Source organism: Corvus brachyrhynchos, unplaced genomic scaffold (genome assembly GCF_000691975.1).
Source record: "Corvus brachyrhynchos isolate BGI_N302 unplaced genomic scaffold, ASM69197v1 scaffold136, whole genome shotgun sequence".
Classification (NCBI taxonomy): Eukaryota; Metazoa; Chordata; class Aves; order Passeriformes; family Corvidae; genus Corvus; species Corvus brachyrhynchos.
Window position 1 is genome coordinate 9,895,847 of NW_008239080.1, and position 21,262 is coordinate 9,917,108.

The 21,262-nt window shown below is 35.7% G+C and overlaps 1 protein-coding gene across 2 annotated transcripts in view; it reads right to left on the reverse strand.

Annotated features, from left to right (window-relative positions):
- Positions 1-410: 410 nt before the first annotated feature.
- The window catches only part of MYOM2 (myomesin 2), a 78,222-nt gene continuing 57,370 nt past the window's right edge, over positions 411-21,262 (reverse strand). For both annotated transcript variants that reach the window (XM_017739339.1, XM_017739338.1), the window contains 12 exons: positions 18,389-18,533; positions 18,215-18,274; positions 16,738-16,805; positions 12,873-12,986; positions 11,442-11,529; positions 8,354-8,392; positions 7,565-7,670; positions 4,783-4,946; positions 4,427-4,463; positions 4,282-4,304; positions 3,408-3,463; positions 411-1,498 (listed from right to left, as the gene is read on the reverse strand). In XM_017739339.1, coding sequence (XP_017594828.1) covers positions 1,172-1,498; positions 3,408-3,463; positions 4,282-4,304; positions 4,427-4,463; positions 4,783-4,946; positions 7,565-7,670; positions 8,354-8,392; positions 11,442-11,529; positions 12,873-12,986; positions 16,738-16,805; positions 18,215-18,274; positions 18,389-18,533 — 1,227 coding nt within the window. In that variant the 3' untranslated portion in view covers positions 411-1,171. The remainder of the gene's footprint in view (positions 1,499-3,407; positions 3,464-4,281; positions 4,305-4,426; positions 4,464-4,782; positions 4,947-7,564; positions 7,671-8,353; positions 8,393-11,441; positions 11,530-12,872; positions 12,987-16,737; positions 16,806-18,214; positions 18,275-18,388; positions 18,534-21,262) is intronic.

A 21,262-nucleotide genomic window follows, 5' to 3' on the forward strand; every position in this document is an offset into this window, starting at 1 on the left:
GGAGGGCTGCATTCAATGTGTACCACTAGTATTACTCACCATTAGAACTCTTCCTGGAAGCTGCTTAGCAAAGAACAAAGGTTTTTCCAGATACATAGGTGGTTTTTTATTGAATGAGGAACCTCATCCAAAAAAGCTATCACTGCAAACTCTGTATTATGTATTGCATGAGAGATAGCTGAACAACTAATGCCCATCCTATTTGAATGTTTCACAATAAGAATATATTGATATTTTTGTCTAGAAGAACATCACTTCACCCGTGGAAGAGTTCTCTTGATCTTTTCGGTGAGAGGAGAATCAAAGACATAATTATCTTAAGTGACTGAATTGTATACATATCTTCTGGTGCCAGTTTAAGCTTGACCTGTATTGTAAAAAGTAAAATGAATGTTGCAAGTGCCACCCAGTGACTGTGATTAACCATAATTTGGATTCTTTATTGAAAGTCAATAGTCTGCATGCTACCAGCTGTGAAATTGCGCAATAAGCAATAATTAAACAATGAAGAAGAGTAAATAGAACTAGTTAGGTGTGATCTGGAGCAGTGAGTAGCAAAGGTGACTTTTAAAGTTTTATTAGCACAAAGCAGGAAAAACAAGGTACAACCATGTGACCTATGGTTCAGTGAGTAAACAGTGAACATTTGTAAAAGTTTACTAAAATCACACTATTGATAGGACAAGAGTATCTCTACTAAAGCAAGACTATTCATTAAACTTACAGGGCCAAAGGTTTCAAAACCAAAAGGACCATCTCTGAATATCTATCTAACTGCAGTTCACTACCTTTACTGATGGGACGTTTGTTCTCAGAGGCTTGTTGGGTTCCTTGGAGTTTTGAGGTTTTTTTACAGAGGATTGAGAAGTGTGAAAATGAAAGTTTACTGTTGGTTTGTAGGCTTTTGAAACTTGCCACTGCATATGGGAACCTCTGGCAGGAATTTGGCTATACACTGTTTGCAAGTCCTACTCTATTAGATGCACTCAAAATGAGATTGTTGCAGATGTGTACAGCACCACAGCACAGCTACCTCCCTACAGCAAATTTAAAAGCTCAGTTTCCCTTTGGACATTACCAATGAATTTTGTGTGGAAATAGCTCAAATACAGTTTACGTATTCTATTCTGTTTGTCAAACATAGTGTGAAGCTTCACTTGTTACTGGATCTTCACTTTGCCTGAGGTTTGAGGACTTCTTCTGATGGTGGTATTGGCCTGGGTTTAGCAAGTTGGCCAGGCTTAATTTCAGGCATTTTTTCACCATGTCTGTACACACTTACAGTGACATCCACTGTTTCCCCTCCATACTTGTTCTTGACATGGATGCTATATTTGCCTGAATCTTCTGAAGTCACTCCCTTGATTGTTAAACTGGCATATTTCCCTTGTTGCAGTGAAATTGCATAGTGCTCATCAATTTCAAAGGTCTTGTCGTTCTTGAACCAAACCACTTCAGGGTCAGGATTTCCAAACACAGTACAGGTCAGATTCAGTGTCTGAGGGAGGAAAACATAAGTAATTTTGAGATCAGTACAATTTGTTTAACTAGAATATTCTCAGCATTGCTTTCAGGCATTTTTTATTCTTAGATAATTAAACTAAGATATAGTATCATGTTCTTGAAGACTGAAAAGTATACTGAAAAGTAGAGTCTCTAATATTTCTTTTTCCCTTGAGTCAGACTTTCGACCATCTCACCGGTGACTGTGATACAGTAATAGCCTCAGGGTTACAGTGTCTGAAGATGGTAAGTTGGACTGTCATTGCAGTCCTGCCTGCAGGAGACTCCTGACAACCCATTAGTCTGACATGAGGTTCAGGCAATGATAGTTTTAAAAACATCCTTGAAGCTTCCCTGTACACAGCAGGGTGGAAAACTGAGCAAATCTTTTCTGACCAAGGCCTCCTGAGGTTATTGCTTGAGATGATTAAAAAAAAAATCACTTAAAAATAGAATACACAACATGAATCACTGGACATCGAGTCCAGGTGCTGCTGACTGGTAAAGTGGAAATATTTTATGAAGAATGAATAATACATAAATACTGGAAAAGTGCTCCTAGAATCATAGAATGGTTTGGGTTAGAAGGGACCTTAAAGATCATCTACTTCCCATTCCACTGCCATGGGGAGAGACATCTTCCACAGGCAGGGACACCTTCCACTAGACAGGGTTGCTCACAGTCCTATCCACCCTGGCCATGTGTAACATACTCAGAAAATAGCTGACATTACGTAATGGACCATCCTGGCAGCTTAGGTGTTTTTCAACCACTGAACTGAGACTTAAGGAGCTCATAAAATTTTGATGAGCATTTTTTGTATGTGTATGTAAACTTCATGTATTTACGTACAGTGATCACAGAAAAAATGAAAGAAACATCTGAGAAGTTGCATTGATTAGTTCCTACTTTTTTCACCTTTGCTGAAAACTCATTCTGTGCAAAATTTGGCCCTAGATAACTAAGACACCTTAAGAATTTAACATATGCAGCACTGTGTTAAGAAAGAAAAAAGAAAAAAAAACCAGGAAAAAGTAAAACAAATTAAAAACCCTACTGTTAACAACCCCAAACTGACAATTTCTACCAGAATTCTTCCTTTTATTGCCTCCACATTCCCCTTCAGGTTTCACCAAATCCTGATCCAGAGGGAGCTGAGAAAGTCCATCTGTGTTCACACTTGCATGTTTCTGAGCAATGTTTTTTATGATTGATGATAGCTGAAGAGATGTCATATAATTCAGAGTAAAAATAAAACAGGAAGAAATTTTCAGTGATCAAAATCACCATATGTTCACAAATAGAAGTGGTCTTGCACAATTCATGCATCCCAAGTCAGAATGCTGAAGGAAGATTTACTCACTCTGGGTACAATCTAGTGGCAAGCTAAGTCTTTGAGTATTCTGGAAGAAGTGATATTGTGTAGAAGGCAAAGTTAACTAATAGCACAGTAGGAAGCTAGGAATAGCAAAGTTAACTAATAGTCTAGTAGGAACTAGACTTACTACAAAATATTTAAAAGAGTAATTATGCAAGCACAAAAATGAAATTTTGGGAAAATAACCTTCTCTCTAATGCCGTGAGTTTTATTCTTTCTGTCCTTTATGTAAGATGGGCAACTTTGAATTACTATTGCTTTCAAAAGCGACCTCATTTAAGAGCAACTAATAAATCATAATAATTAATCAAATCTTAATAAGTTAATATTAAGAACTTAGCAGAGAACAGATATATTCCACAGTCAATTTAGATAACTTGGGTCTGTTCCAATTTATCAAATTATAGATTTGAACTAAAAATCAAATTATTCTCCTTCTGCCTTCAGTTTCTATGGAATCATCTACCTCCCCTCACCTTTAGACATCAAAGTAAACTGCTCAGCATGGCAAAAAGCTGTCCTTACCTTTCCATCCATTATAGTAACGACATCAGGCAAACCACCAATGACTTTACCACGATCTAGGAATTAAAGAAAAATATGGTGACTGTGTGAAGTTTAGACTTCAAAATTACTCATTTTTAATGATTTTACAACTCTGTGTCATGACTCACAGTTTTGGTTTTTTGGGGTTTTTTTAAACTTTAAGAAAACAATACAATTTTTGTGATATTTTGGGAGGGTTTTAATGTGTTATATAGTCCCCTTAGATTTTTTTTTGCAGAGATTGTGCCACAGCATTCTAAACTGATACACATAAGAACCCTGAAGCTACTGCTGAGATTGACAGTTTGTGCTTTGGGCCCAGAGCAAAGTAAGGAGGGCATTTTTAGCATCCTGGTGGTATCTGAAAACTAAGGAAAATTTGTTCTGCCACTGTCTTTGAGGGCAGAAGCATCATGTCATCACCAGGGAATAGATATCATTTCCACTACTCCTACAGTCCCTAACAATAATGAGCTTCCCCATAGTCTGGGTCTCAGCAAGCAGTGCACAACACACAGCAGTAAGCAATCTTAATGGATAGATTTGGTATCCTCAGCAGCTTTCAGTCTCAACACCCCCTTGTATGACACACAATTCACACTTCACTAAATCTCTGCAGACACAAGGTACAGTGGAGGCTTGCAAAATATATAAAGTGTTTAGTGGGTTTCCAGAGCAATTAAAGACAACTAAATCCACAAATTACTACTGTTATTGTGATATTTTGTGCTAAGAGAGGATTTCTGCAGCCACAGAACTCAGTAAATTATGGCAGCATATCATGATGGATGCTTTAAAAAGAACACTAGATCACATTGTTAAACACCTATGATAAAATGTGAAATAAACTTACTTTTCTCAGCAAAAGCAGCTGCCCTAGAGTTGTTGAAAAAAAAAGAGAAACATAAAGTGTTATTGATGAAATTAATAATAAAATATTTTGTGTAAGCAAAGGCACTGTTGTTATGGCATTAAAACACAAAAGATGCAGCACTTACTTGAGTCGCTGGAACTCTGCATATGCATCATCAAAAGCTGTAACAAAACAATTGAGAGGGTTATTTTCCATGAACATGACTTGCACTTGGGGCTCAATACAAACATTTAAACACATACCCATGTTACAGCTTTTTTAAAACCCATGCAGGGTCACACAGTAGCACAAAGAGAAACCAGACTCCTGAAACCTGTGCTGAAAACAGATACAACACTAAAAAGATGATAACAGTTATAAAACTGTACTATAACTGTTTCTGATCAAAGACTATCTGACTTTACTATAATTCCTCTATTTCCAGTAAAATCTGCATAGTCTATGAAAAGGCACAATATAAATCTGATCTTAGAAATATACCTTGCCCAGACAGATCAAGTGTACGTTTGTAGGATTCCTTGCTACCAAAGATTTCAAAGGTGTAGTTCCCCTTATCCTTTTCAGTGGGTTCTCTTATCTGCAACCAGGCAACATCCTCTCCACCTCCAATCTTCATCTTTTCACCAGAAGAAATCTTAGATTCCCTGAAAAAAAAAGATGAATAGAGATGAGTTTGAACATTCTTTTCCTGTATATTGTCCATAGGAAATTATCTATAAAAAGTCACAAATGATAACATACTACTCCTAAGCTATAAATAAATTGCAACTAATGGGCTCATTTTCTCAGAATAGTCTTTGCTTCCTGATGGGGAGTATGAAACACTTTGAAAACACTTTAAAAATATTAGCTTGAGTTTTCATTTCAAAGCTCTATTTGTTCACTCTTTTCTCTTTCTCCTCTCCTCACACAGAGCTATGCTTACATCTTTATGCACACACACAGCTCTGTGTGAAAGTGTTTAGAGTTCTGTACACTTCATACACAGAAAAATAGAATACATAAGGATTGTAAATTATAGGCATCTTTTTTTGATGAAGGAAGGATATATTTTGTCTTTCATTAACTTCAAAAATCAATTAACAAAAGATTTTTATAAAGTTATTCTTGCATCAAGTTAAAATACGCTTTTGTTTTTTAAAAAAACAAGAAAACAACACTTCTTAACTGCAGATAAGCAATAAAAACTCTTTAAAAAACAATGGCATTAGCTTGACTTATCATCACTTCTTGGTTAAGAACAAAAGAAAGGCTCTGCAGATTCAGATCAGGTGGTTTTGTCTGTCCTGAAGAGAGGAAATAGAAGAAGCTATTTAATCAGAGGATGTAAACCAGATCACTTTCAATGGCTCAAAGAGAATTTTCCTCTTTCACTCATTAACTAAGGAAATACTTCTTTTCATTCTTCCTCCCCAAGCATCTTTAGCTGGAATTTTAATAAATGAAGTCAGTTATAGCTTTTTCTTGATCACTCATTTTATTTGCCCAGACCAAGCTGATTTGACTCCATAGCTGGAGTCATTTTGATAGGGAAAAGGTATTTTTACCATTTCCCTTTCTTTAGGGCAACTTCATTGTGTTCAGCCTACCAGATTAGATTTCTGAATAGAAACTGCTATATATTAGAAAATATTACATATAATGTTTCCCACTGTGGCCTGAGTGGAGGATGAGTACTAGCTCTAGGACTTGTATTGTACTCCATGCTACGCAAGACAGTGGATAATTCAATGCTAGCTAGAAATTTACCTGGTAAAAAAAAAAATAAAAAACATGGGTTGTGTAGCCTTTCAATTTTTCCAGGAAAAAAATTTGCTATAACCCCATTTAAAGGATCTGGGAATTTTGGAGAGATTGGTGCATTGGTTGGTTGGTTTTGGTCTCTGTTTTGACTTTAAAGCTCTGATTATAGTCATTATATTAATATAAGAATAGAAATCTTATTCATGCATAATCTGTGTTCAATGATCTTCTAGACAATCAAAGTGTAAGACATTATAAAATCTGAAATATTTAGGGGGTCCTGTATGTAAAAGCAAAAGAAAATACAAATATAAATGTAAATGTAAATGTAAATGTAAATGTAGATGTAAATGTAGATGTAAATATAAATATATATCAGTGTGCACACTGATATTTCCATATTAGCCATGTAGCATTCTTCAGTTTTATACTTCTATGGGATGGATGGTGGAATAGACTGCCACTTTTAAAACTCAAGCATAAAAGGCAGAGGCAATTTTTTTTTCCTTTTCCTTGCCATCATACTGGTATTACTATCATGAAAGAAGAAGAACTTTATAAATACAATGCCTGAGATATAAATACAGTTACACAGCCTTGCAGAAGTGTTCCTGAGCTCCCTGAACATGATGATAATTAACACTTTGTTTGTGTTTCTGTCTTCATAAAAAGCATTGCAAATTTTGGACAACATATTGATATTCCTGTCTAAGTCAGACCAGGTCATTGTGTGTAATCTTTGCAAGCCATCAAGAAATGTGGAAGTTGAAATCACTGGAAGAGTTTTAAAATCCTTTCAAATATTACCTGCAGTTTCAAACAAGTGAGGGCTTGACATAACAAAGCATTTGAACAAATATTTAGCTGTAGATACACAGATGATTTGACTGTCTCCAAAGTCAAAGATTAATGTAACAAGAGAGTGGAAAACTGTTAGGAACTTTAAAGCTCATTTTCGGCCATATTCTCAGCTCTGAGGGTTATTCTCAAGGTATTCTGTGCCCCATTGAATATCTTTTCAAAGAGAAGTATCAAAATTAAAATATTTTGGGTTACTTAAGACTGTATCAGTTTGGAAATAAAAGCATTCTGTTCTTAACACAGGCTTTTATTAAACTGTGAGAGCAGATCCTTGATATTCACCTAGAACTGGGGGGAGTTTCATCCACTTCAGAAAAAGGCAGCCCTGAATAGGAAACTATGCCCAAATATTTTGCTGTCTTTTAATCAACCAGATAATACAATGGAAGACAAACAGTCTTGTGTGGAATGAGAGAACACAATACTATAGATTCCTTTTTTTCTGTGTGTTACAGCCCTCCTGATGGATGTTGGACTAGCCTTATAATATTTATTTTACCCCATGTACTTTCTATGTTAAAAGAGAATATATTGTTCTGCAAAGAGAAATTCATTAATGTGGTCCAGTTGTTAAATGAATACCCCAGAATAGTAAATACTAAATTGTAAAGACAGCATATTTTTCTCAAGTAAAATTGAAAAAAATATTCTCATCTACCTGTGGCACCAGGTGACTTTCATTTCTTCATTGTAGTATTTCAAGAAACACTGGAGCCTTATTCCTTCCTCAGTGCAAAGAATCTTCAGTGGAGAAGCTGACTTACCTATATAAAATAGAGTATATGTGGATCAAATAGGAGAGATAGTGGAATGAACAGGAAATAGAGGAATGGATTATTTGTACTGTCTGGACAAAAGAAAATTCAAGACCTGGGTCATGATTCTCAACTATCATAGAGACAATTGTCATACCTCTCACAGAACATCTGCTGATTTATAACAGATGAAAGTTCAGTATCAGTTTATGACTTTATTTTCATATACAAGCATTATGACTGGCAAGATCCATTGTGAAATAATGATCTAGGCATACAATTGCCATGAAAGAGTATTGTAATGATTCTAGTTACATAAAAATTTTATTCTTGTGCAAACCCTGTTCTTTCAGTGGAAAGAACAGCTTCTCACTGGGAACAGATCCAGAACCTCATTCTCTATATCAAGAGAATATATTCACTTACTAATGGGAAGCAGGAAGAAAATTATTGCTGCAACATTTTCACTGTATCTAAACCAAACAAACCAGGTGGAATAATACTTTTTTCCCTTTTAATAGTGTCAATTAGCAAGGTCAACTGCTTGTTCAGAAACTTAATAACATCCATAATAATGTAAGCATCAGGACTCTCAGAGATTTCCCACTTAAAATAAAAATTCTCTGTCTCACCCTCGCATGACTTCAAAATAAAAAACCACTACATGAATATTCAAGACAGCATTTACTTACCACTCACTCCACTCAATGCCAGAATTATATCGTCATAAACTGCAGAGAGAAAGAAGAAAAAGGAAGAAAATGTACCATCAAAATTCAATCAGTATATAGCTTTGTTACGTTCAGTTTAATTAAAGCAATATGGGAAATCTTCATATCCTTAAGCAAAGAAAACCATTAAAATTGCAACAGGTGTACAGGACAAATTGGAAACTCTCTGTGTACAGCATATGAATTCTCTGCTGTGTCACTCAGTATCTCGGCCTTTTGTGGAGACAGCTGTCTGCTGCCAAACCTTTGTCTCTCTCCCTTAGGCCAGCAAAAAGAAAAAAGTCATTAAAACTGAATAGTTCACATTCAAAGGAGAGTGCAGGTGAAAAAGAAATTATCTCATTCTTGGTGAGGTTTCACCTTCTCCCTGTAGGATGGCATTTGACAAAAGTAGTCTTTTAACAGCAAGTGAAATAAAGCAGGTATCATATCAAGCTTTTGAAATATCACAGAGCTGATGGGTTTGTAGCAGGAGAGAACCCCAGATACAAGGGCACAAGAGTGAGGAACCCTTTCATAGCAGAAGAATCATATTCGGTGACACCATGTAAGATAGAAAAAAAAAGAAGCACCATAGTCTAAATAATGCATAGTCAAGACTGAGGGATTCTTATTCAATGCTGATGAATTTTTATGAATATGGAAGACAGAGAAATGAGTGAAGTTCAGAAAATACTACTTATATATTTTTTCTGTTTTGATCTGTATATGCACATTTTTGTCTCTGCTAAAATAAATCATGATTCAGTCCCATAACTCTTTGCAATCTCCAGTACGCTTCTGCTGATACCTTGCCATAAGGAAATGAATTGCATATTATATATACCTTACATTTCACTGTCTGAGATGGTAGGGTTATGTTAACCATACTGTCTAAATGAGGGTGGGTTTTTATTCTGAGAGAACAATGGGCAGAATTTATGCAAAATAAATATGCCTGGGAGATTATCAATTGATAATACAGTCTTCTGCAATAAACCACATCTTAAGAACAGCCAGATACTCATTTTTCCTCTTATTACAGGTATTTCCTCCATCTGCTGAAAAGGAAAGCTAAGATCTTTGGTAAACTGGGTTAATTTTTTAACATGTCTTTCTCCTTCTAATACAAGCCTGCCAAATATACTCATTATTTGGGTCAAATATCTACATGCAGGTGGAATTAATCTAGATTCACTTTGGCCTAGTTGGTGGGACCTAGGCAAATAAGCCCAGGGAAGCTCTCTTCACCAAAGTTAAGTAAAATTCATTCATGTTGGCAACAGATCAGTGTTTGTTATGGACTCAGAATATTCTGAGTTGTCAGGAGCATACAAGAATCATCAAGTCCAAGTCCTTAGTGAATGGCCCCTACAGGGATCAAACCCACCACCTTGGCATTATTAGCACTACACTTTAACCAACTGAGCTAGTCTCAAGGTCAAAGAAAACTGACAGTTTTGACAGAAAAAAAAAACATAATTAGAAATAGAATTACAGTATCTCACTGTCATGCCTGATATCATATGAAACCTATTCTAAATGGCTATCATGGGTGTATTTTAGACTATATTGTCTCATTTGCATTTAAATTCATTTGAATACCAGTGCATACTGAACTTAAAGTAACCTGCCCCATAGAATATGCAGTTTTCCCTGCTCCTGCTAAACTTCTCTTTTTATCCTTTATGTTTCAAGGCTAACTCCACCATTTAGGAACCCATTGTGTGGTATTATAGTGCAGTTTTTATGTGTTGCTGGATGACATTTTCAAAGCCTCCTGGACCCACAGAATAAGATACAGTGAATTCTCTAAATAGGCATTTCACTGTACATTTCAAGCACAACAGTCTGCCATACCTGAAGAATAGTCCCTGGAAGCTGGACCCCTGACCATATGATGGAGACCTACTGTATGTTTTGCTTATTCCAGTGGTCAGGATACACATACACAAATCCATAGACTAAGGGAATGCTATCTGTGTATATATCAAAGGACAGGAAGGGAGGAGGTGATTGATGAGAACATATTGCAAAGTGTGGGACCTGAGCACGACATAAAGAGTATGGAATAAGGGACAGAAATTGCATTGGTTTTGGCTGGGATAGAGTTATTTTTTTCATAGCAGCTTTCTGGTTCTGTGTTTTGGATTTGTGACTAAACTAGTGTTGATAACACAGGGATGTTTTAGCTATTGTTGAGCACTGCTTGTACAATGTGGAAGTCTTTTATTTCTTCTCTTCAGACTGCGTCACCAAGGGGAGGCTGGGGGTGCACAAGAAGTCAGAAGGCAAAACAGCCAAGAGAGTTGACCCCAAATGACCCAAAGGACATTTCATACCATATGACATCATACCCAGTATATAAATCTGAGGGGAAAAGGAGAAAGTAAGGAACATTTGGAGTGATGGTTTTTGTCTTCCCAAGTCACTGTTATATGTGATGGAGCCTGGCTTTACTGGAGACAGCTGAACACCTGCCTGCCCATGGGAAACAGTGAGTGAATCCCTTGTTTTGCTTTGCCTGTATATACAGCTTTTGGTCTACTTATTAAGCAGTCTTTAGCTCAATCCAGGAGTTTTCTCACTTTTCCCCATTCAACTCTCTTCCCCCATCTCACGGAAAGAGAGTGAGCAAGTGGCTGTGTGGGGTGGGGCTGAGATGCCAGCTGTCACTAACCCACAAAACAGTTTTATGATTTAGAATCAAAATCCCAGTCCCCACTGAGGGTCCCACATCAACACAGCACTTAATTGCTTTAGGGTTTTTTGTAGATATTAAAGCTTAACAAACCTGAGAGAGAGCAATCTCACATAAAATGGAGTGTCTGTCTCATTAGAAACATACTTGATCTCTTGCCTATCAAAGTGCTAGAGATTAATCACAACAATGCCCAGTGTCGCCCCTCCTAAACTGCTGACCTGCAGTTCAGGTCTCTACAACATAAGAGAAATGAAATGCAAAGAACGCCAAAATATATGCTAATTTGTCATTTACAAGGATAGACCTTTGACATCTCTGGACAACAGGCAGAGATCAGTATTCCATTACAGTAAAATGGAATGTTACCTTTTCCTGATAATTCAAGAGAAGATACATCATGACCTCTGTCATCTGATAGTGTCGCCTTATAAACTCCTTCATCTTTGCGAGACAGCTACAAGGAAAACACAAGATGTTTACTGACAAACTTGATACTACTAGATAGTACTGGATTTGCTCAACCCCTGCATGATTTTCTAAATAAAACAACATACATTGTACTGTCTTCTGGATAAATAATTTTACCAGAGTGGAGATGGAAACTATAAATGATTTTTTCATGCTATTTTTATGGAAATGCATTTAGTTCTTAAGCCTAAAACCTCTTCTGATTTCAGTTCAATTTCATCTAGATACCATAAGGTTTTTTGTCTTGCTCCAAAAAGACAGGATTTATCTTGGTCAGTAGAAATTACAAGCACTGTAGTAAGATAACAGGGCATAACTTCAACCTACACAAACTTTAGAAATGCAATTTTTCTTCAACCAAAATTATTTCTTTTTAATTATGTAAAGCATAACACAAAATCTATATCCTGCAATATCAGCTCCTTCATGCTGCTTTCATTCAAGCAGCAACTGTAGTCAAATTATATCTATGCTAAGTAAATAATTAATTCATTACCCTTGGAGAGTTTACATTCTGCAATCTATCACAGTGATATTGCATTAAAGTCAGTAGGGGTTTTTGGTTTTTGTGATTTTATTTTAATTTCTTTTAAAACCTGAAGGAAAATATACAGTTATATATGGATTGGAGATGACTTAATACTTAGACTTACACAAATCCACAAGCACATAAACCATAGCACAAGTATCATATAATTGAATGACAAGCAACAAGAGCAATCCAAGACAAGCAGAAACCACCCTCCCAAAAAAACTCTCCTCAACAAAAATTAAGCCACTGGTAAGACAGTATCCTCTTTCCAGGGAAATGAAGGAAGGAAATTAGAAGAATATGAAGCCAATAAATAAAAAAATTAGATGGAATGCACATTACTGAAAGTAAAAAATCTCAATCTGGGAGGTTTTGTCACTTCACAAAGGCAGCTACTATATAAGTTGAAGGTTTCAGATAGAAGATGGGTTATCCTGTTTGCATAAAGATAAATCTTAAGAAGCCATAAACTTCAAACTTATTCATTTTAAGCAATAAAACTGAAACACTGTCAAAAATGAGGTGCTTGAACAAATTGAAAAATTAAGGAGTAGTAAGAAAAAATGAGAGAGTTCACCCAAGGACTCTGAAGCAACTTAAGCATGAACTCTGAGCTGATAACAAAACCAGATACTCTTTGCTAGCAATAGTAATTCACCAGCTAATTGAAGGGTAGAAAATATGTTTTTTCTTACAACTGTTCAAAGAAATCATGACAGCTGGTTTACTGCTTTGTCTGGAAAATCTATAGTGTGTCAGCAGAAGCTGTAATTTGTAATTGGCAGGTGATACAGTACCTTGGGAATACTGAGGTGACACTCTCCCTTCTGCAGATCAGGCAGCTCCACAACCTCAACCCCAGAACCATCCTTATACCACTTGAAATCAGTCTCCTTCTTTGTATTCGCAACCTGTACAACAGAAAAGGCACATAAGCCTTTTATAAGGCTATGTCCTGAGGAAAGATATTGAACTGTGGGAAGTAACATAGGTACTTTCAACATATGAAACCATTTTTTTGTAACACATGTCAAAAAAAGTTAAGTAAAAAACAATTTCTACCAAGTCCTACTAAGCAAATCTTAGTCCTACAGTATTTCTTTGCAGCACAGTATACAGGTTACAAGTTCAGAGCCCTGCAAAATCCTTAAAGAAAATCCTGGCAATCTCTTCACTTAAATGGTTTTGCACCCTAGCTCTGTGCTTGCGGTTTGTCTAGAGATAGCTGTGAGAAGAAGTATCTTTGAAATTAGAGCTTCTGAACTCTCCTTTATCTTTTTGTGTTTGCCTTGTGACTTCAGAGAGTTGTAACACAGAACTTAGGCCCCATCTTAGTCTTCAGCCAATTTGGAGATTTATCCTAGCTACCTAAGCAATGTCTCTCATGGCTAAGCTGCAGAAAGCAGCTGAAATTACTATTCTGACAGCATCCAAGACTTCAAAATTGTGAGCTGCACCAAAAATCCTTTTTTATTTAACCTTCTACATTGACTCCCATGGGGCATACAAAGATCTGAGGAATCCTAGAAATTGCAGTCTCTCCCAGCAAAAAGGGGTTTAACAATGTAGTGCATATGCAGAGCAGTAGTTTGAAAGCATGAATTTTGCTGTAGTAGCAGCAGCTCATGAAAACAATGCATAAATAGAGTACAGCTGCACCTCAAACACTGTTCTAATTTTTATATAAAGATTGTGTATTGTATACACTTAAAATATTGCTGGATAAATTACCCCAAACTGAATTCAAAGAAGCTAAAAGTGCAGTTCTTTTTAGCAACCCTGGCAATATATGTATTTTTTCCACTCGCTTTCAAAAACACTATGGTTTATTTGACATCACTATCCCCACACCCTTCTAAAAGTCATAAAAATGCAATGGTATTTTCATGTGTAGCCTGAATTTCAGTCAGTGTGGCTTTGGTAGAAGGACAGAGCTGGCAAGATATTTCTTAGTCCCCAGGCAGTTGCTTTAAAAAGGCTCCTTAAAGAAAAAGCAAAAAACTGAACAAATGGCTAGAGGGCAGCCTGGAACTTAATACAGATCTGCAATAGTTTTCAAGTGGCTTCCTTGGAGGAAAAAGCATGAGCCAATTTCTAACCCTTTTACATTAGAGAAGACATTCCATAGATGAACAGTTCTATGAAAGCTCTCTGTAGAGATGACAGATAGGAGGGTCTTCTATACTGTTTCCTAGACATCTCTATGAAACATGCTCAAATTAATCATATCTATTGTTGCTTAATAACCAGTGTGGTTGCTATGGATCTCTGAGAGTATTTGAGATCACCGCTTGGCCCTAAGCAATGAATTTCTAGAGAAAAGTGAGCAGCATTTTACATTTAGCAGTAACTACGAAGTGGCTGTTCCTGTAGTCCTATGACATGAGTGGCAATTTTATTTGAGCAAAGCCCGAAGGAACAAGCCTTTAATGCTTTTCAACAGTTTTTCATCAAAGACTGTTAGCACTCAATCTGACAATAAATAGACTGAGTTTCAGACACATGCAATTTGCAGTGCTGAAGTTATTTCATGTTGACATTTACTATGAAATGTTACTTTTTTCACTGTTTAGCCACACACCAAGAATCTTGCTTTTAACAGACACAGTACAAATAAGGGCCAAAGTTATGCAAGAGCAAGTAGCTTCTGAATGTTCTGAAATTTAGAATTACTTGAAGAAAAATGACAGTATTTGCTGGCATATGAAGAAAAATAAACACAAAACAAAATGCAAAAAGCAAACACCATCAAATTATCTTTCAAATGCGCAACCATGTTCCACTGGCATTGAGGGGCTACAATATCAAGAACACAGTCATCAATCCCAGCTAATTCAGTACTAAATACTAAGTCAATCAAAAGTCAGTCAGGTCCAATCACACCGAAAATAAGGGATATGTGAGGTAACATTTGATATACTCTTCTATAGCACAATCCGTATTTGTCCATCATTACTGTTATGGGCCTGGACCATACAGTCAGTCCTCTGCCCTAGACAAGCTTCCAGTTGATGTGGTTTCCTAGCTTCCCTATGTCCTGCTACAGCCTTTAAGAAAGTCAAGGTAAAATGCCCTCTCTTACAGATACTTCCTTCGCATTATCCCAGGCTCTTAGAAGAGGTAAAAACTCCCTTGATTTTCAGAGGAGCACTAAAAATAGCCTGAAAGAGACCTGGGTCAAATGTTACGATATGGCCTGGAATGGCAGAGATGATTCCTTGATTTTTCTTATTACCAAAGAAATAGATCAGAGTCGCCACACTTCTGACTTGTTTATCAGGTACCTGGAGTTTGAAGGACAAATCCAGGCTTTGTTTTTCAAACTCTTCCTATGTACAAATATAAGTTAAACAGCTATAAACAACAGTACCATGTGAACCTAATGGCCAGTCACATACTAACAATAACAAACATTATAAGGTCAATAGCATAGTTAAAATGATGAGTGTACAAGCAGCCCACATCCTAGATTTCATTTACATAAAATGTTCTGACCTTGTGAACAAAAAGCACACTGGTGAAAAGCAAATAATCAGATGCTCAGCCTTTCACATCTTCATTGCTATAAATGGGCTCAAGAGTCAATGAAAGAAGGATAATTTCAGATTAATTTGTAGAGAATTAACACTAGCATAACTGGTTCAGCAACATTTAATTCCCAGTGTGAACGAAAGGATAAGCAGGGCTCATGCCTGAGGCACGTGCATGAAGAGATTATAAAGTACTCAGCAATGCAGCTCAGAACCAGCAAAGGTACTGTGTTAGCTAATGAGTGTTGAGCCCTAACATGGGAGCACATGGAATGGCAGCTTCAGCACCAGGTCAGTTCTGCTGGGAATAACTTGAGGTTAAGGGTCTCTTAGTTAATGAGCAGCAAAAAAACAAAAAAAAAAAAAAAAAAAGGAAAAAAAATCCCACAAATGTGCATGTAAATTGCTCATAATGAATCATTCAAGATAGTTTAATTATAAGCCAAAAGTTATTCAAAAGAAGAGGAGAAAATTAATACAAAAGAGTCCACATTACAGGAAAAGAGAAAGAAGAAGGGTTTGATGCCTTTTGAATTCAATTTACTTAGTTATTCAGACCTCTAATTAGTCACACTAGAAGAGCAAAACAAATGAAAATTTATCCGTTCAGAAAGGCATATCAAGATGTTAATAGCAGAAGTTACACTGAAATCAATACACATTACCTAAAATTTAAAAGTCATTAGCCAAAAATAATTTTAAAATTGTGTTTTATAACATTAATTCTAGAAGTCTTTGCTGCACATTTGATTACAGCTGATTAAACAACAGACGCTTTGTTAGAGAAATCAGAAAATGGTAAAGAAGAAACTCTGGCTTTTTGTAGCTATTTTTTGAGGAAGAAGAAGGACCCTTAAGGGATGTATATTTTGTGTAAATTATTCTTATGGCTCACAATTTTTATAAAGAATTGGACCACCTAATAATACATTTAGAAATGTCCTATTTTTTTTTTGTTTTCATTAACCCTACTGCTGAAGAATAGTAAGTCAGAAATGCCCATATTAAAATTTTCTAAATAATAAAAAAGAGTTTTCATATGAAACTTCTGATTTTAAAGGTATCTAAATCCTTCTTCACATTTTCCTACTTCAATTTTTCACCAACACTTTCTAAAAGTATATTTCCTTACCTTACAAGAAAGTAAAACTTCACATTCCTCTGTAACCTTCCAATGCAAAAACTCTGAGAAGTGAGGACCTAAGAAACAAAAAAGTCTTAAAGCAATGTTGTAGAACAAAGAATATCAGAAAGATCCACTGAAAGAAAGAAAAAGGATGATAATTACAACATCCTTACACCAGAGCAAGAGGGAACTCCTGGACTACCCATAGAAGGAAAATCCTGCAAGTTTTTATCATATTGACCCAGTGTCTACATGACAGGTTAGAAACCTGAGTCTCATCTCGGTATGAATCAAGTAATATTCCAAAATGTAAAATGGTGAGTGAGAGAAATCAGTTTACTGAATACCTTTGTGCCAAATTGTCAACTAAGCAGAGGAAAGAAACAAAGTAGCTACAAACAAATGTACAAATAATGTATTTAATGTAAAAGCAACAAACCCATGACAGACACTGTTTTTCCCAAATAATGTAAAGTTTAAAAATCTATTAAATATTACAAGCAAAACAGAAAATACTCTGTTTCCCCACTAAGGTTCCAATTCTGCAAAGAAAAATATCCTGATGAAAACTTGCTGACATATGTAGCCTTTATAAAATTATTGTGTTTACTTATCTCAATAAATATATATGTCTTTGTGTCAGCAAGATCAGGGCCCATAATTCCAATACCCAAACCTAGAAAGTTCAAGACTTTCACTTAAATCATTGAGAATTGAAAGATTTTGTCAGTTTATGCTGTAAGTGGTGTAATTTTTTTCTTCAATCAGTTCTAAACAACCTTAAACAAAAAAATAGAATTACATTACTTTTATATAGAATCTTACCTATGCTATTTAGAAAAATATTTTTAATTATTATTGTTAGTTTCATCCTGAAAGGCATGTGCCAAGTGAAAATTACAAACTAGAGCTCAAGCTCGATTTTTTAAGGATTTCACAGGGATAGAATACTGAATTAGGTATCCAATAGTAATTTCTTCGTTCAGCTGCAAGCAATATAGATAACGAGCATATAACAAACTCTACAGCTGTATAGCAACTACGCAACAAATATACATTTAGTTCCTGGAATTTTGCCTGGATAGAAACTATAGGGTCAAGCTTTTAATCTTCCTTGTCTGGCACCGCTTGTCTTGGCTGTCTACTCTTCTGTCAATTATATTGAACAGACAACTTGTATGCTTAAAACTAAATGTAATTAAATGTTCTGTTGGATCAGAGCCTACATTAGGCACACTTCTCATGAATATTGAGCAAAGATAACCTTTTGTGAGAACTTTCAATTTTTCTCTACTTAGTGAAGGTTCTGTCACAAATTGACAATGTTGGAAAATAAGAACCACCAAGGATTCAGGTGTCTCCTAAAATTGTACAATATACTCATCTTCTAATAAAGAATGGAAACTGTAAGCACTTAGTATTGACCAGGGATAAATCATTAGCTGTAAACTGCACCTAAAGTCACCAATCTGCTCTGTCTTACCTTGTTTTCTGAGAAATTCCTTTCGTTGGAGCTCAGACTCAGCCAATACTCCCTTGAAAGCTAAATTTTAGAAGAGGTGAATGAAAAATGAGTTAGTCACAAAATTACTCAAAGAATAATTGAAGTTCATTTCTTCATCAAAGTTTCAATGTTTCAATGTTTCAATGAACATACCATCTCCAATGAGAACTAATGAAGACTGGTTTTTGGCCTTTCCGTCCTGAATCTGTACTGTGTAGGTACCTTCATTGTCAATTGTAAATTTTTCCATCACCATTTCTATAATGCCATTTGGACGGTCACAATTTATTTTATGCCTCTGAAATAAAGAAATAAGTTCCTTAGTATAGTGCAAATTACTTATGATTCCTATTGAATAAATTATGATTTATATTCCTGCCTCCACAGTCAACCATTTTCATGTCCTTTTAATTGTAAACTAAGGAAAGAGGATTGTGATTTTATTTACTGTTGTACAACAAGATCCCAGTGATGACAGAAACCGCTGTGTGCAGCTGCATTTGGAATCCTCGAGTCATCATAATATGGATGGTTTATATTTGAAAACAATAGTTTATGGCACTGGGCATATTTGAAGGAGAGCCTACCAGCCCACCTTTAGCTGCATTACAGCTTCCAGTTCAACAAGGGGGTTTTCTAGGCAGAAGCGCAATTCCTAGCAGAGTCCAGAAACAACTGGAAATATTATGTTTCTCGACACAAATATGGATCTTCAAATAAATCCATCACACCAAATCCAAAAAGTCGTCCCTACTAAATATCTGAGACATACATAGTAGTCAGTAGTGGATCTCATTTTCTTAGTAAAAAGAGTTAATCTTGGAAGGGTATGATGATTTTCTCATTTAATGCTAGGTGTAATTTTCAAAGAACCATAAAGCAAAAGACCATGAGAAAAGTAGCTTGTGCAAACTCAACAGGGCTTCTGGGAACCAAAAAGGATCTGCCAAGTCCAGCAAAAGAGAGGTATAACTCTGTCAGAACATATAGTTACCCATTTAAGTGTTTGCAGAATACACAAACCACCAAATATTGACTTGAATTCAAAGTTAAATATGCTTTTCAGTGTTTGTGTCCTTTATGTGTTTTCTTTCTATTAAATATTCCAGAAAGATTAATTATTGGCAAGCATCATCATGGAAATAGAAAATTGTAGGCAAATATTGGACAATCTTTGCAAAATATGTGTTTTGAATTTGCAGGTTCTGTTTTAGATACAACCATGTTTTACTAATATCCTCTTTTATTCAGTGAATTACTAAAAGCCCTGTTACTTTCAAGGGTATTATACATACTGTTAAAAGGAGACATGATGTCTTATAAAGAGAATGTTTTGATAAACCTGTTTATTGGTCTCCAAAAGTAAAAAATGATTCTAAAATAACAGATAGATAAAGTTTAGGGGATGAGACGAAAGAAGAAACGTAAAAAAAGCTAGTAAAAATGCCACTTATTAAATTCTCTAGGATCTTACTGAAATTAAAGAACCTCTAAGTTCCCTAAGATCCAAAAGTAGTAGGAATGACACCACAGATATATCTGCTTTAGCCTTAAGGGACATGTCTTGCCCAGCCTCAAAAATAGACTCACTGTTGTATGGATTACACATCTGGAAGAACAGTATAGACATAGTCAAGAAATTTACCATTCAGTACTGGCATTTTCAAATCTATAAATCCTTTAAGTCTTAGCCAGGTAACAGAAGAATGAAGAAAAAGAAAAGATATGTAATTAACAAAGCAGTCAGCCAACAGATTGACCAGGATAATAATTTTTTAAGGGATACGCATGTTCATTTGGATACACAATTTACCATACATAGTGAAAAGAAAGACACAATGTCAAAGAACAAGACAAGATTAAATCAACTGGGAAACTAAGTAGAAAATCCACTTATGTAAGAGTTCCTCTGTAAGAGTTACAGTGATAGGTGAGGAAGGTTAAAAAGAGCATTAATAAACCTACCCAAACTATCAAAAAGTGCAAACTTCAATGTGCAAAAGTCAAATTCTTGCTTACAGTCTCTTGCCCACAGAGGTGAAGGACCACACTGGCATTTACTTCATGAGTTCCCAGGGAGAACGTTAAGTAAATTTTGCCAGAAGCAGAAAAGTTAAAAAAATAAAGCAAGACATATGTTTTAATCTGATTCATTATCACACTATTTTTAAATTTACTACTTTTATTAAATGAAATATTAAAATATCAAAATAAAATCTAAGTAAATGGGGCTCAGTTCATTCCATTTTTAGCTTATTTTGAAATCTTACGAAAAACACTCCCTGTTAGGACCTAGCAGGAAAAATTTATCGCTTCAGCCAATGTCAAGAATCAGGCCACAATTCAGCAGCATAATGGTCTATTGAACATGTTCAGTGACTGTAGCCCAGTCTCCAGACAGGTTTTAGAGTGCAATTAGGCTTCTAACTATTGCCATTATGAAGCAAGATGAAGTTCAATGATTTTATGGGCATCATAAATATTAGGCTTTTATGTGACTTTCCACAAAAATATCATCTGTCTCCAAACATAAATGTCACCTGTGGGTTACTAATTAAAGAGGTGAAATAATGCAGCTTCATTTCAAGACTTTCTCTGATGTCAACACTTCCGAAACATATGCGAACTAAAAATAGCTCATTCTTTTCCATGAACATTGCCAAGACAGAGTATTGTCAATTCAATACATCTTAGGCATGAATATTCAGGTTTTCAGTTCTATGGTTTATTACTTCTTAAAGCAAGAAAAAAAGAGAAGTATTTTACTCAGAAACACTACTTCTTCCACTTGTCAATATGTAATTAAAGTAAATGCTCTTTGCTTTTCTATGGTATAAAAATGCTGATAAAACTTCTCTGACCCAAACCAGGATTTGCATTCTCAGGAATAAACTGAATCTTTCAAACAGCTGCACTGGAGATTAATTCTTCACAGGAAAACGTATTTCTAGTGCTGTGCTTATGGCCTGTAGATGAACAATACTCTTCCCCTGCAAAGGCATGACCTTGCTTTCTTCTCAGCCCAAT